The sequence below is a fragment of the Chroicocephalus ridibundus genome, chromosome 2 (genome assembly GCF_963924245.1).
Source record: "Chroicocephalus ridibundus chromosome 2, bChrRid1.1, whole genome shotgun sequence".
NCBI lineage: Eukaryota > Metazoa > Chordata > Aves > Charadriiformes > Laridae > Chroicocephalus > Chroicocephalus ridibundus.
In genome coordinates, this window is record NC_086285.1 from 102,343,631 (window position 1) to 102,360,589 (window position 16,959).

Sequence of the window (16,959 nt, forward strand, 5' to 3'; positions counted from 1 at the left end):
ATAGCTGCAATCGGCAGTGAGCCTCGCAGCATTCTCATCTCTTCCCGTTAAAATATTTGGCAAAACAGAGATTACTCAGAGTTGCCAAAGTGATGTTTTCAATAGCTGAGAGCTCAATAATTGACTTCCTTGAAATTTTCACCAGCTTCTAGTTACTTCTAGAAACCAGCCCGCAAGACAGATGACAGCAGAAGAATATACTTCTTTTTTTTTTTTTAAGGCTTAGCATGACGTGGAACCTGTTCCTTCTTTCCCAGTTCATAACTAAAAAATGGGCACAATCGATAGCTTGCCGCTGGCAGCGGCGTTCGGAGCCACGCGGGGCTCAGGCAGGTGTTCCTCAGGCTGAATGTCAGCATCTCTCATCTCCCCAGCTCACACAAGCAGCTCGTTTTGTCCTCCGGGTCCCAGTGGACTCCACAGCATCCTCGCCACCGAAGTCAGCGTTAGCACGCCTTTTTGGTCCAACAGACTTGAGGATGTCTGCATTTTGGACTGACGGATTTAAGATGGCTTTGAATAATCTCAATAAACCTGTGATTTTAGTTACAGACCTCAGATTATAAACAAGACGACCCAGGCCATTTCTTGCTTTCCTTTCAGAGGTGCCTCTACTGTAGGAGGTAATCCTATTCCTTTAAGTCTGACACAGACACCAGCTTCTTCATATCCTCAGCCATGAAGTCTCCTCAGAACAAGCATAAAGCCGGTGAAATACTTTTAATAGTGTGCATCCAAAATATCGACGGGGTGGCTTTACCTCAAATGTATCACGAGGTATTAGAATATTCTTTGCAAAACTTGAAGTTTATTCCATCTTTTTTTTTTTTTTTTTTTCCCAACTCCATTCCCAATGGCCCTGTACAATGAGCAGGGAATTTTGGAGCACTGTGTACATTGCCAACAACTCATTTCTTAATACAGACTAGTCCAGACGACTACAGTTTATTACACTTTCTTCTAGTGCATGTGTTATAAACAGTAAAAAAAATTGAATTCAGCTATTTACTTGACTATTTGTCAAGTGTTTTAAGTTTTGATCTTTAAATAATTCTAGAGCTTCACTTGCAGCAGCAGAAGATGCATAAGGGCTCTTACATGTTCACTAAGACAAAGGAAAAAGCCTCAGAGAAACTACGAATTGCTTTCTCCTTCTCTTTGCTGTATATTAGCTCTTCAATTTGTAAGTTCAAAGAAGTCCTTAAACATCCTTTCTCTGCGATAAAAGGACCATTTTGTCCACATAAAAATGCCAGAACTTGCACTGCAGAACACAACAGTCTCCAATGGTGCTCTTTCCAGGTGGGAAATTCTTTAATGGGACATTCTTTACTGGGACACCTTGGAGATATTGATGGCACCAGCTTAGCTGCATTGCCTTTGACTCAGGTAGGGGGGGCTAAAGCAGCAGCGTAACTATACAATGAAAACCTGAGAGGGAATAAACCCTATGGCATGTAGTATTTGAAAGCAGATGCCACAGAGATTCAGAGTGTGCTGATTACAGGCTTTTGAAACATATCTATGGCTATAGTTGATGCAGAAAGATGCGACAGCTCATCTTTTAAAGTGAAAAAAAAAATAAAATAAAATTTGGAAACTTACCCACCAACTGCAGTGTAGGAAGCAATTTGCTTCCTGGAATTGAGATTTTAGGACAAAAGCTGATATTGCTATTGGTGTATTTTCCAATAGCAACCATATGGACAAAACAATAAACTGGTTTTAAAGATAGATGTTCTGTGTTGTTTTTCTCTTGGTACGACACAAGCTTTACATCTATTGGTAAAGACCGTCATAAAAAAAGACAATTAAAGCATTAATTGCCTAAGTGCAAAACATAAGCTGAGCATTGACATTCTGTCAGAGTTTTAGTTACTTATTTGTAAATTGGGTTTAGGTGCTTACTCTGGTCTCTTAGGAGCACACCAGTCTTAAGTTCTCAGTTTACATACACGGGCACACATCCTTACGTGTTATTTTAATCAATTGGATCATTTCAACCCGAGTCCGTCTGAAAGGCAGAGTGTTCAAAGGTGAAAATCTACAGATTTTATAGGCTTGACATAGAAGAAAATTCCATCAGTGTCTAGGCAAGAAGCTGCACCTTGAGCTCACACGCTAGAGGCGAAAATCCACATGTGGAGGCTTTAAAACGTAACTAACCACAGGAAAACTAATGAAAACTCACAATCAGCAAAGCGCCCATATCTGTGGGAAACAAGGCCTCATCTGCGTCAGTGCTTTTGGCAACATTTAATTAAATGCACACTGTTATTTAGTGGTACGGTACACGAGCGTGGACGTCAATCAGCCCACAGTACTTCAGAAAGCAGCACCTGAGGGCTGCAGAGGCGCTAAGCAGCTTAGCTCTAAACCTGCACAGACCCAGTTCTGACCGTTTTGGATGCAAAGGTTGGTAAAAAAAAAAAAAGTAAAAAAACCAAACAAACAAACAAAAAAAAAACCCCAGACGGTAAAGTGTAAATAGGACGAAGGAGAGCCTCGGTTTAGAGGGGATGCTGCATCAGCTTTGTAGCCTGGTAGATCACAAAGGTTTAAAATAAACACACTGCCCTTGTCCAACCTACAGAAACGAAGACAGAAACTCAGAAATACGTACTATTAGAGTTAGAAATTCACGCGGAGGATTAGGCTGCTATAGACAGCTGCGTTTTGACACGTACCATTTGCATCCGGACTTTCAACACTGGAATAGTGTCCTTACAGCTTAGCTGAGGACTACCAGGAAAGAGTAGTGCAGAGCTGGGATCATGATGATTCCAGACAGCAAGTTTTTACCTCTGACTATTGGAGATGATCTTGCACCACACTGTTAAGGGAAAACAAATGCAATATCGGAGACTGCGTTGTGAAAAGTTGGGGCTTCCTAAGATTGGAGTTGGCAGGGCTTATTTGACAGTCCTGAGGATAAACGGGAGGAAACAAATAAGATTACACCTACCTCAACTTTGTTTTTATTGGATGACATTAAACTATCCATCTGCTATAAAGAGGGAAATACAAGAAACTTGCAAAGTATAGAGGCTAACTCCATCTTCCACAATACTCCACAGTACAATTAGAGTTTTCACTTACGGGAGGTCATGAAAACTAATCACATTTTGAGGAAAAAAAAATGGAAAGAGGCACGGCACTTCACAAGAGAGAACAGCAACGACAGAGCACCAGGGAAGCATAGAAGAAAATATAAAAATAAGAACAGACACAGTTAGACATCTTGGTAGGTAAACGGGACTATGGTCAGGTCAGTCGAGTGAATACGACTGAAACGATAATTTTTATTTTTTTTAATGTGTGAAATAGTTCATGAATAAATGCACTCCTTTTAATGAATAAGTAAGTATATACAAAAGAAATGCACATGGAAGAAAATAAAAGCAGTAGCTATTCAGTGGACAAAACCAACAGTAGATTCTTTCAAATAAAAACCTAATTAAGACAGTTTGGGGGAAAAAGGCAAACAGGAAATACAGCATGAAGGCACTTGATTCCAGCAGTGTTTATCAAACCAATAAAACATGAATAATAAAGTAGAATGAATATGGTAAATGTCTGGCAAATGCTTGATTTTCTCCTTTTCTTAAAACAAAGTTACCAAACAAAACACAAATTTCTAGGGACTCTTGTAATAATCTTAAGGGGTACTATTTTGCTGTTTAAAGAACTCTGTTCTTCAGTAGGCAGACAATGCTACCCCCAAAATGCTCACTGTAATTACACCGATTTTTTCTTGGCATCACACTTACGTTGATCCAAATAATTTTCTGATATTAGTTGAGATAATGAAATCAGTATCTGACTTGCTACCACCAAGCTCATTTACATGCTGGTTTGAGAAGACTTTAGTGGATTTACTGAGAAGATAGAGGCGTAATGTAAAAGTCACACCCACTAAATGCAAAGTAAAGTGATATGTGAACAAAGACAACACCGTACATTAAAAAAAAAAATAAATTAATCATATGTCGAGGTGTCTCCTGACAACCTCTAACTTAATTGAAAATAAAGCGTCTATTACAAACATTTAGACTTGGGAGATCAACAGACTAATTTGATGTATTTAAAGTTGGAACAATGAGGTATATTCTACAATGGGACTGAGTCACAAAAATCCCTGGGGTAATGGAATGGATTACTAAATCATGTAATAACTGATGCTTGTTTAATGACAATATTTCACAAAATAAAAAGAGAGGGACAATATGACATTTCACTTTTGCCTACAGGCAAGAGTGGCTGCATGGCAAAATGTACTAGTACTGGAAAGCATTATCCAGCATTATCATCACATTGTAGGTAAGATTCCAAATTACAATTGCGACACAGAATAAAGTTCCACAATTGGCAACTTTTTGATGCCTCATGAATGATAAGTTCTGTCTTGTTTTTGACAGCATACAGCCTATGGTTCTTTAAAAATTCCCGGACAAGTAAAACACACTACTCAAATGTTTAAGCACGCAGATAAGGAAAGCACAAGTGAAATGTAGGAAAGCATCTTTATTAAGAAGTTGGGGGTTTATTCCCCTAACAAATTTTAAAGAATTTTTTAATGCTGAAAAACAGATTTGAAAATAAAAAGCTGAAATATAAAAAACCTTTAAAACAAAAACTATAATTATTCTGAAAAGAATTTGGCCCATTCTGAATGAACTGTATTCTTTAGCTAAAGATATAACACAGTAAAAAGTTAAGCACAATTCCAATTATTTCTGCACTACCAGTTTGGGTAGCAAGTTGTTCAGGAACAAAAATAATTTCACTCCCAAAGTTTAACTGATTTATAATTAGACTTTGGAATTGGAGACAGACCTGAGGAGGTCTATTATGATTCTATTTAAATTACAAGACAATCAGACAAATAAGGTAACCAGTTCAACTTCTCACCAGAACAGGTAAGGAGCACTCAAAAGTCAGGAAGAGTCCAAAGGCAGTATAAGGAATAGCTACCACCTTTCAGCTCCTGCCTACCGATGTCTGTAAGCTTTTCCAGCCCAAACTGTAGAGGACAGCCCTCAAGGAGATAAGAGGTGGCTCTTCTAAGGCACTCTGCTCAGAGAGGACTCACGGGTCCACAGGGGAGACCACCAGAAGATGTAAGTGGTCTGCGAGTTAGGATTTAAGCCCCACATGACCAAGAAATATGAGCCCAGCACTCTGCACAGCAGAAGGAAGAGGAATATACATAGGAAAAACAAACAAGCGGGCCTGTCCAAGCATGCAGACACAAACTACTCCTTCTAAAGTAAGGTGGTCTAAGACTCAGATCAGGGCCGTAATATACATTCAGAAAGCAATCAGAGAAAGTGGTATATTTAACTCTGATCTCTGGTTAACTGCACACATTTAAACCCACAGTGTCAGCATTGGCAGGTCAACTGACAGTTGAGTTTAAGAGGAATAAGGAGTTCAAAACAATTCAATACTCCACTCGCAATCCCAAGCACAGAATGCCCCAAGTACTGGCAGCTTCCCACCTACCCCCAGAGTCACAGAGAACAAAGCTGTCTCATCATCCTTCTCCCATGCCCTACCCCACCTCCCAGCCCTCAGCTCCAGGATATTCACCAACTAAAACATATAAAACACTTCATATTCCTGGAACTGCAGAATTAGAAAAATATTTGACATTTCAAACTACCACAAAAGTTGCTTTAATAAGTTATATTTCAGTTGTTTCACCTTCCACAGCAGAAAACAGAAAATTCAACAATCAAAATGGTTAAAGCTGAAATAAAATGTTGTGAATTCTTTCTGCAGAGACAGGCCTGCTGCCTTTGCTACAGAGCAAATCTGTTGACATTGAATATCTTAACACAGTGATCAGCTCCACAACTTGCAAGCTGCAACCACTCACTGCTGTTCTGATCATTATGTCCAGCTCTGCCCGCATGGTGTCTCCAACATAAACGTTTCACAGCAAGAGCATGACTTTGGCTGCAACAAAAAGAAATCCATACATAAACTGCAAAATGTCAAACACAGTTGGGCGTGTGAGTGTAAACATCAACATTTATGTAATTAGTACTCTTCTTTTAACACTAACAACTGAGGAAAAAATGATTTGTGACAACCAGCAGGTACTAAGTTCTTAAAATAAGTAGGGCCATTAACACTAATGACATTTTATCCTCTCGCTCATCAATAATTTAAACAGCTATTGATTTCAAGCCTTATCACATTAAGCTGCAGGTCTAGCATCTCAGTTACTGAGATATGACAGATTTCCAGCTTTTAGCCTGCTATTTCCTGTTATCTGGTGTCTCTTTCTAATTCCCTTTAAGCACACACAGGCCAAAGTCACAATCATCTTTCATTTCTGGTACTGCCAATGCCAGTATGTGAAGGAAGAATCTAGGAGACTGCTCCAAGTGAAATATTCAAAGTGTTTCTACAGAGACTCTCTAGCTGTCGCTGCAGCATTACCACACCTAGACTGTCATTCCTTTGATTATTCTAGAAGCTGCTCCTGAAAACTTGCTGTCATCCACTCCAAAATGTGTTGCTAATGTATATAGACAGTTATTCTTTTCACCCCCTTCAGTGTTTTCTATCATCTTATTTTATGGCTAAAGGTAATAAAGCCTTTTTTTTTCTCCTCCGAAGTGGGGCCAACAAAGGGTAATACTTCTCAAGCATGCATTTGCATAGCACAAAGTATTTTGGGATTTAACACGCCCCCTAGTTTTCATTGGGGTTTGTTGGTGGTTTTTTTAAATAAGTCTAAATAACCAATATTTTTATTTCCAGGTTTTGCTTAAAGACATGTTTAGACTTTCAGGGATCAACCTTTTCCTAAAAGGATAACAATCCCGATATACAAATAAACCAGCTTCATATCATTTTATAGTATAAGAACAAAACTCCAGAACTATTAGTCTCAAGAGTAACACTTCCTTGCTCCTAACTTACTTCAAAAGACATACCTGTTATCCATCTCCACACAAGTGGTCCAATCAGCTACTGCTGGCTCTTGCCCACTTTGCTTCCATGTGTACAAGATAATCTTCCCACTCTCTAAGCCTACCGCAACAATATATCTACCAAGAGAATGACGGCATTAGTTCTGAAGAGACTGCAGTAGGCAGCTCAGTGAAGCTGGCTCTAATGCAAGCTAGAAAGAACTAGCACTCAAACAGTGTTGCACCTTGCCTTTCAAATCAACTTTTACTTTTCCATTAAAAAAAAAAAAAAAAGCACAATTTAAATCAAAGCTTCTTCATAAGAAGTGAGCAAAGCAGAAACCTGCAAAATACATTTCTTTAGCAAAAAATAAGGAGGTTACTACAACATCAGATCAGTCAATATTGTTGGAAGAATGAATGTGTTTCAGATGTGTTCATGCCCCCCTCCACCCCTTGTTGGTTTTTTTTTTTGTTAAACTGTTTGGAGAAGTCACCATACACCTAAAAAGAAGGCTAGGAAAGAAAAAAGTAGTTTGTTCAGTCAAAGAATGGTCAAAATATTTGACAGGTAGATTTTAGGAGCTGTTTAGCCACAGGAAACTGACTAAAGGGGAAAAATACCAATTTCAAACACAAAATGGCATTACAGAAAAACAGTAATACCTTCCATCAGGAGCAAGCACACGGCTGATACTAACAGCAGTAACAGAATCCCCGGCATCCAGTACTGCTGAACAGGGCTTGACTGAATCCAACATATTCCCTTCAGTAGTCACAGGTAAATCACACTGGCCCCAGATAATGACCTGTAACAAAGAGAATCATCTAGGAATTTTCACTTTAAACTTCTTGTAAATGCATTTACAAAAACGTAAGGAATAACTCAGTTAAAACATTTCCAGGGCAGAGAACAAAGTGGATGACCTCAAAAATAGTAAAAAACGTCTATCTACAAAGATTCAACTTTTTAGCCAGTCTGTCCGATTTCATTAAAGATACTCACAACAAAAACAGTTATGTTTTATTATGAGAGTGAAAGAAAAACTTAGAGATGAATAAGAGTTACATGACATATGCTTGTCTTACTGTATGAAAAGAGAGAAAGTCCAACTGGCAGACCACAGTCTTGTACATACATATTCAAGCACTTTATTTAGCATATGAAAGTCTCACCGATTTCTGTGGTAATACACACAACAAGCTTTTTGTATATTTATAGAATATGGGCTCATCAGAACACAGCATTTGCTAATCTAAAATGTGTTTTAAATAATTCTGGGCTTTTAAAATTCCTTTAATATTAATTACCTTTTTGTCCCGACTGCCAGTAATAAAATATTTGCTATCTGGTGTCCAATCACAAGACCAAATGATTCGACTGTGAACAGCTGTATTTTTGTCTGTGTATGCACAGCAACTGAAGACTGGTCCTGGAATAAAACATAACGAGGAAAACCCTTGCTTCAACGACTTTACATATAAGAAGTAATTATTACTCAACTTTATGTAAGAACTCCAGTAATAAACTCAGACATTATTGCACTCATCTTTAAAGCAATTGGGAATACTTAGCACCACATAAGTATTTTTTTTCCAACACTTATCACTATGATAATTAGCACTTGTTCAAGACCCTATCAGTCAACCCTTCTAGCACTAAACAGTAAGAACAGTTTGATCTTCTACATGCATACCCGTTTCAGAAGAATTTAAGTCCATGTTTAAGACCTTCAAGTTCTTTCTCTACAAGTTTTTCATAGGAACAGTGGCTTCAAAAGTTTTAGTATAGTGCAAAGTTTACCATGTGTACACCTATCCCCAGTGATTTCACTACAGTTCCTATTTACCAGTAAAGCCCCAAGAGCTCAAATCATAATGATCCAATTGTAAAGATTCATCTGTTCCCAGAGACAGGCTGCCATTTCAATATGGATACAATCAGGCAATAAATCTAATCAGTAGATCGGAACGCTTTTCCTAAGCAGAAAAGGCTGTAATTTTGGAGCATAGACTTTGAATAACCACTTATTGGGATGCCAATACCAGCAGTTTTGCTTTACACTGATAATGATGCTCTTTGTAGACAGAAAAGTTATTGATGAACAGATGAAAAGAGGATTTCCTCTACTTCCGATGAGAATTCATACTCCTTATCCTGAAACATTGTGTAACTACTGTGGACAATACGCCAGACTTTAAAATAGAAGTCTGAATAGAACAGAAATTTCAAGCCAGTATACAGCCAGACCCTGTCTGAAGGGGCCAAAACTCACTGCCAAGTCTCTAGGAAAACTCTATAGAGCCCAGTAGTGTTTATGTGCTACTAAGCCAACAGGGCAATGATAATCATTTTCAGTACAAGCATCTGTTCGAGGAATCCATTAGTGTTCAATAGCAATCTCCTCATGATTTTGCAAAGCTCAAAGTTGTAATGAGAAAGTCAACTGAATCTTTACTATCAGCTCTTTCTCCAGACTGAGCCAGTTCTAGTCCAATTAATCAATCGTGTAGGATTATCAGAAAGCCACACCAAAGACAGAGATTAATCCTGTCAAGAGCCTCAAAGCATCACACTCTGCAAACAGGGACAAGGCAGCTCTATGCAGGACATGGGTGTAGCAATGAACCTTCCAGCCCAGCCTGCACAGATCACAGAGATAAAGGGTTTCCTTGCCAGAACACCAGTTTGAAGTTCAGGCATTATGCTCCAGCATGTATACTTGATTTCAGTAAATATGAAAGATACAATCAGAAGCGGAAGGCAGCAGGACAAATAGCTGACTTCATTACATCCATCAATCAAACAGCATTTAAGGCCTGATTATATGCTTCTCCACATTTTAGTTCCTTTTCTAGCTTTCCTATACACCATTAATTGCACTTCTTAAAGCCACAGGAGCCTAGAACACAATTAATTCTTAAAAGTTGTAAGAAAAATAGCATTAAAATATTTTAACAATTCTCTTTCAAGTATTTTGAAGCCAAAAATATTGAACAAACTGCAAAGTCTTCAAACGTGTATATCCACTTCACATATCTTACCTGTCTCTGATGAGTCTTGTTTCCTCCACAGCGACCAACTCCTGTCTCTAGAAACCGCTAATAAAAATTTGTCATTAGGAGAAAATGCCAGTTGAGTAACAGTCAGATTGTGAAACAACAAACTCTGCAGTTTCTTCCAAGAACGAGTGCTCCACAAAATAATTGCTGCATGTTCTTTTTTGGAAGCCTGCATTGATGGAAAAAAGTATGAATGACAATTAATGAAAGCAAATATAAAAGTCACACATTTCAAAATACTAAGATGTTAGGGGGCTTGTTTTAAGGCTTACCATCAAGTTAGAATCAGCTTTCCTCTGCGAAGTTTCAACATTGTTTCACTACTTCCTACTAATGCTGACAATATATCAGTAAGAAACTGTTTCATACCCGCATTTGTTAGAACTTACCTTACTAATATTTTCAAATGAATCATACATAATTTATGAATAACAGCTTATCAGCGTGCACTCTCATCTTTGCAAGGCAACTGTCATCTATACAAAATGTTTCACATTTAAGTGAAAGAACAGAATTCAGCCCAAACTGAATTCTGACTCCTGCTCTGTCAGCCCTAGACATCTGGCGGCACTTTTCACTAGATGGTGCTAGAATCTCGTCTTACCTTACATGCTGAGGCTATTACAGTATTTGAATTATTGCAAGCAACACAAAAAATTTCATATCCATGTCCATACCTGAAATAAATGTGAAAAGACATTTAACACATCACAGTCATTTTTGCAGTATGTATCAAGGTTCTTAGGTGAATTTAAATCCTTTTTTTCCAAAATGAAAGGCACCTGCCAGGAACTTCTCACCGCTGTTTCAGTATTACACCCTAAATAATTCCTAAAAATGTTCGACATTCAATTTAACCATCTGCATAAATTCTTTAATATTTAGGGATGGTCTACAGAACAATCTCTACAGCCCATTTGATAGTTCTAAAGCATCAGCACTGCAGAAGCTACACTATTGATTAACAAAGCAGACTAAAGCAGCATTTATTGTATTCTTATTTTCCTGTAAAGCAATTTTAATGCTACCAATAAAAATGAGAAGCCACATAGCTGAAGATCACCAAAGAAATACACAACAAACGCCATCCACAGGATACCTATTCTGCGAAATACTGAAAGAAGATTTCTGAACTACAGAACAAGAGTCATGTCGGAAAAGGAAACCAACATTGTAAAGAAACAAAAACATCTAGCTTCCTCCAGAAATACATTTTCAATCAGTCCTTGCATGAGTTCTGCTGGAATTCAAGCTCACATATCCAGACTGGGATTTAACGAATAAGCAGGAATGCCACACAGACTAAGACAAATTAAAATCAGTCACAAACCAGACTGGAAGTAGAGTAAAACTGGAGAGGCAATCTATATACAGCGAACAACTATCAGCTAAACGCCAGTTTGCAGAGGGGTTCCTTTGATTCTTAGCTCTGAAGAGATGGGCAGTTCTCTTAATAAACTCCTTTGGTCTGCAGTGTTGCAAAGAAGTTCTTACATGGGATTGATGTTCACGGAATTTCACTTGCAGCCAAAACGGACATCTGTTTAAATGACAAATTACTGTCCGTCTCTGTTGAACGGAGCCCAGAAGAGTCACTGCTGGGCATATCCCCACAGACAGACTCCCACACTCATGTCTGAAGACTGGGGATGCACTGGGCTTTTCACGAAGTGTAACTGTAGCTGGGCCTTCAGCAGGCAGAGGGACTGGTGGCTGCACTTAATTGGAATGTTAATTTGCAAGTTTGACTGTATCTTATAATGATGAAGGTATTACTCTGTGTCTTCCCCTCACTCTGCCACCAGCAGGAGTTTTATCACAATGCTTGCTTTTAAAGCACATTCCTGGAGACGATTTTGTAGCGAACACCATTGAAAGTCAAGTTTCTAAAACTGAAAAGTATTTATCCCATAAGAAGCACAAATTTCCTGAAATTCAATGAAGGAAAAACAACCTGTGGAACAACATGTGAAACAAGTTTTCAGTTACTCTGGTTTTATCTCCTAAATGTAGTATTGAAGAACACTTGACAGAAACATCTTGAGTTTCTGCATGCAACTTTATTCTTGCTAAATAGAAGCATTAAAATGAAATCTTTCTCTCTAAAATAAAACCTAAAATACCACCTTTTGCAATGTCACACAAGCAGGACTATTGCAGGTCAGTCTGACAGCCTACATAGCCCGGTGCTGCCTCCAGTACAGAGAATAAAGTTAGTGGCAACAGGAGATGCTGTCTACAAGGTTGTATGAGCCTTGCAAGTATAGAAGCTCCAGTACAACCCCTTCCCCTGTCCCCATACACACGATCCAATCCCTTCATTATGTAGCGCAACACCAAAAAGAGTTTTACAACAGAGAGAAGCAACTGCATGAATGAATAATAAAATGACACTTTCAACCTGCATTGGGTTTGCATGGCAAGCTTTTGGTAGCCGTGGGGCTACAGGGGTGGCTTCTGGGAGAAGCTGCTTGAAGCTTCTCCCATGTCCGATAGAGCTAACGCCAGCTGGCTCCAAGACGGACCCGCCAGTGGCCAAGGCCGAGCCCATCAGAAATGGTGGTAGCACCTCTGTGAGAACATAGTTAAGAAGGGAGCGGAAAAAAAAAACCCTGTGCAACAGCAACAGCAGCTGGAGACAGGAGTCAGAATATGCAAAAGTAATAGCCCTGCAGACACCAAGGTCACTGAAGAAGGAGAGGAAGGAGGTGCTCCAGGCACTGGAACAGAGATTCCCCTGCAGCCTGTGGTGAAAACCATGGTGAGGCAGGCTCTCCACCTGCAGCCCAGGGAGGTCCATGGTGGAGCAGATATCCACCTGCAGTCCACAGAGGAACCCACACAAGAGCAGGAGGCTGTGACTCCGTGGAGAGCCCATGCTGGAGAAGGCTCCTGGCAGGACCTGTGGACCCGTGGAGAGAGAAGCCCATGCTGGAGCAGGTTTGCTGGCAGGACTTGGGACCCTGGGTGGGACTCATGCTGGAGCAGCCTGTTCCTGAAGGACTGCACCTCATGGAAAGGACCCACACTGGAGCAGTTTGTAAAGAACCATGGGAAGGACTCACGTTTATGAGAAGTTCATGGAAGACTGTCTCCTGTGGGAGGGACCCCAAGCTGGAGCAGGGGAAGAGTGTGAGGAGTCCTCCCCCTGAGGAGGAAGGAGCAGCAGAGACAACCACCATTCCCCATCCCGCTGTGCCACTGGACTGAAATTGAGCCCAGGAAGAAGGGAGGGGTGGGGGGAAGGTGTTTTTAAGATTTTGGTTTATTTCTCATTATCCTACTCTGATATGATTGGTAATAAATTAAATTATTTTCCTCCAAATTGAGTCTGTTTTGCCTGTGACGGTAATTGCTGAGTGATCTCCCCATCCTTATCTCAACCCATGAGGCTTTCATTATATCTTCTCTCCCTGTCCAGCTGAGGAGGGAGAGTGATAGAGCAGCTTTGGTGGACACCTGGTGTCGAGCCAAGGTCAACCCACCATACAACCACAAGCGATTTTGCCTTAGCAATGTGCAATTCATAGCAATTTTTCATCCACAGGTAAGTGACTGGACTTTCAAAGTGTCCAAACAAATGATTACAGTAATTTTCTAGTGTCAAAAAGGATCTCTCAAGACTTCCAAGTGTCTTACATGAAATGTGCATACATATAAACACATATATTCATGTCAACACTCAGGCTTTAATCTCAGCCTGATGCATATAAACTCGCTATGGTTATTTTCCAAGAGGATAAAGATTAGCATACTCTCACAAGATTTATCATATTTTTATTTTAAAGTTATTAGATTATGTAAAAAATTCAGCAACTTCCTCACACTAAAACCTACTCATGCAAACAGTTTTCAAAACCAAACACTAATCCCTTCAAAATTTGGTGTCAAGATAGAGCTGGGAATATACAAATGTCAATGACAAACAAGCTATTTTTAGCAAGTCAGTTCCTCACACTGTTTTTCTGCTGCTATGGCAACTTGAAATCTACATTATGTAATCTCATGTTACTTCTTTCAAGATCATCCCGAGCAAAAAACCTGAAAGCCTATGAATGCTTTACATCTTGTTGCCCTTGCATAAAAGAACCCTTATCATTAGCAGTGTCTCTAAAGACAGGAAGAATTTCTCAGATAAGTCACCTGAGGACCATCATAAAATGCAGTTATTTTAATGAATGCAGGATATAAAATCAGATAGGCAGTTCTCCTGTAGCAGAATACGAAAGATTAGTGTCTCACTAGACTCTGAGAAAAGTCAAAGGCAAATGAAGAAAAATTTTGGCCTTGGCTCCTTTTCACTACTTAAAGATTCCTCATCAAACTGATTATGTGAGTGGGTGCATTAGCGGCCATAGCATGCACAGGAGAAACAGTTAACGTAACAGTTAGAAATTACAAAATGTTCAGATATGGTCTAATACCCACCAGTTTCCCCTCTTAGAAGCACTTTTGAGTAAAAGAGCTTAAAAGCATACAAAGCAGACTGATTAACTGCCCAGTTGAATGTAAAGATGAACTCCCACAAAATCTCCCACTCAGTCAAATGAAAGCAACCTGAAAAATGTTTTCCCTGAAGTTTTTCATTTCCCACCTCCCCCACCTCAAATCACAAAACTGGTAACGTATGAAGGTAGCTGTAGTCATCAGCAAAGGCTCAACATTCTTCTTGTTCCTGCGTGAGACCACTCTTTTAGGGGACTCAGATAAATAAACCCCTAAGAGCTTGAGACAATTCATTTCTTTGTGCTATACTTCGAAGATTGATACTAAAACTCTGAAGATGTTGAAAAGAGTAGCCTAATGTTACCGGGATCCTTAGGGAACAAACAAGGTGGCAAACTTCATTTTCAAATTGTTATGGATCTCAGAAAAGAAGGAACAAAACACCGCTGAAGAATTCTAAAGCCCTGCAACCTGAGAACAATTATTGTCATGACTGCATAACTCTATTATCTTTGCAATCCACAACCCACTCTGTCAGCATTCAATACCCAAAGTGGGCTTGTAACCATTTTACCCAACGTTCATCACTTCGTTCTACCAGTAGAGACATCCTATTTTGGCTGCTGCTTCCACCTATTGCATCTCACGATTCTGTTAAGCTTCAAGGGAAGCTCCTTCTTTGATGCCTCAGCCTTTACTTCCACACCAGAAAGACAAATTTGATCTGCAAGTCTGTGTTGCAAAGTGGAAAGATGCAGAAAACTCCTTACGCAGAGAGACCTTCAGGATCGGCAAGGTTTTAAGCAGATGTGCTGAGCAGACAGACATAAACAAAGGCTGCAGTATGGTAAGAGAGCCCCATCACATTCCACAGCACAGAGAAGGCCCCGAAAACGTGCCACAGTTCCTTATAGCACACCAGAAACCTTGCTCTTCTCTTGCAACAAAGAGGAAAATGAACAAATCAGGGATTGGTGCCCTAAACAGACCTTCAAAAGACAAACATCCCAAGGGACAATGAAAGTCTGATCATTACAAATTCAAAAGAATAGCTTTGTGCTAAAAAACATACATATTCCAGTGGTACAGAAAAAAACAGCAAACCAAAGTTTTAAGACACAGCAGTCTTAACTACCACTTTCTGCATTGTTTCCTAATTTTTATATACACATAACTTATTTATTTTACAAGCAATATATTGCACAAAAAGTCAAATCAGGTAGTAAAATAGGAAGAGCTACAAGACCAGACTACATTAATGTAATGCAATACCTTTCTGTAAGTTTTGTAAATTAAATAAAAAAGAAAAATAAAACTTACAACTTCTGAATTTCAGGCCACAAGGTATTCTGCAGCAAGTGATCCTCTGGGGGAGGTTCTAAAAGACATTTGTACAACATATTCAAACTTGGTACTACATAATCTAAAAATCAGCTTAATAATGCCTCAAGTTTATACCAAATTAACCTCTTTTGCTATTTCCTACAATAGAAATTAATTTCATACCTGTAAGGATCAAGGGTTGAAAATAAATCTCAGGATACTGATTTGAAATGGTATTAAATGTTTCTTCATCCTCAGCTGGTTGAACAGCCATATCTCCTATTCAAAGTAAGGACTTCATTAGCTAAAGAGAACATGCTTGACAGGAAGGAAAACATGAGCACTTATTATACAAGTAAAAATCTTCTATTGTTTTTTACATTGTAAGTAATTGAGATTAGGTTTTTCTGCTTCCAGAGTTACAATAATACGAATATTAGAATCTAGTTATTCTACTGCACATGGTAATGAAGAGGAGAAGAGAAAAAAAAAAAAAATCTAATCTTTGGACTAATTCCATTACAAGACTGACCTCTCTCCATCAGCACAGTCTCTTTTAGAGATTCTTAAAGAGACCTTGATTTATCTGAAAGAAGCAGTCACCAATAGTTGAACCTGTGATTCCCCAACGTTAAACCTTTCACTCTGTATTTGAAAATGTTTGAGCCAAAATCTCAGATACAAGTGATGAATTCCTAAATGTAATGTACATTTATGTACACATATGTACACATTATGTACACATAAATACACGAAAAGCCATACTTGCAGAAGTGTATCTAGATTTGCAGACTTCAGCAAAACCGCTGAGGACTCAGTCCTTGGCTTTAAACAAAAACACCAGAAGTAACTGAAATTACTCAGTTAATTTTAAGTTCAACTCTGTCCTTCACTTTGAAAGTATTATTTAAGAAAGAGACACAGTGTTGGAGAACAGTTGCTCTCAGCCAGAATCTAACTTTTTGCCAAATGTACATTTCAAATACAGCAGTTTAAAAGAGCAGGTACAAAAAAAGCAGAATAGAAAGACTATCTTCTCATTCATCCTGTCTTCTCTCCCCTTGAAAATGAGATTAGCAACATTTATCTAATTTGAGACCACTATCTGATCATTGCTCACCATGAAGATTCCTCTGCAGAGTAAGCAAGAAGAGAGGTCTGTGGGGCTTTAACCTAAGCCATCAGTGCTGACAGCATTGGG

General features: G+C 39.0%; 1 protein-coding gene across 1 annotated transcript in view; it reads right to left on the minus strand.

The window, feature by feature from the left end:
- Window positions 1-3,143: 3,143 nt before the first annotated feature.
- ELP2 (elongator acetyltransferase complex subunit 2) overlaps window positions 3,144-16,959 on the minus strand; it is a 44,620-nt gene continuing 30,804 nt past the window's right edge. Inside the window, exons 15-22 of the mRNA XM_063326325.1 lie at window positions 15,942-16,037; window positions 15,756-15,813; window positions 10,594-10,666; window positions 9,972-10,158; window positions 8,238-8,359; window positions 7,593-7,735; window positions 6,951-7,064; window positions 3,144-5,961 (exon numbers count right to left, since the gene is read on the minus strand). Coding sequence (XP_063182395.1) covers window positions 5,805-5,961; window positions 6,951-7,064; window positions 7,593-7,735; window positions 8,238-8,359; window positions 9,972-10,158; window positions 10,594-10,666; window positions 15,756-15,813; window positions 15,942-16,037 — 950 coding nt within the window. The 3' untranslated portion in view covers window positions 3,144-5,804. The remainder of the gene's footprint in view (window positions 5,962-6,950; window positions 7,065-7,592; window positions 7,736-8,237; window positions 8,360-9,971; window positions 10,159-10,593; window positions 10,667-15,755; window positions 15,814-15,941; window positions 16,038-16,959) is intronic.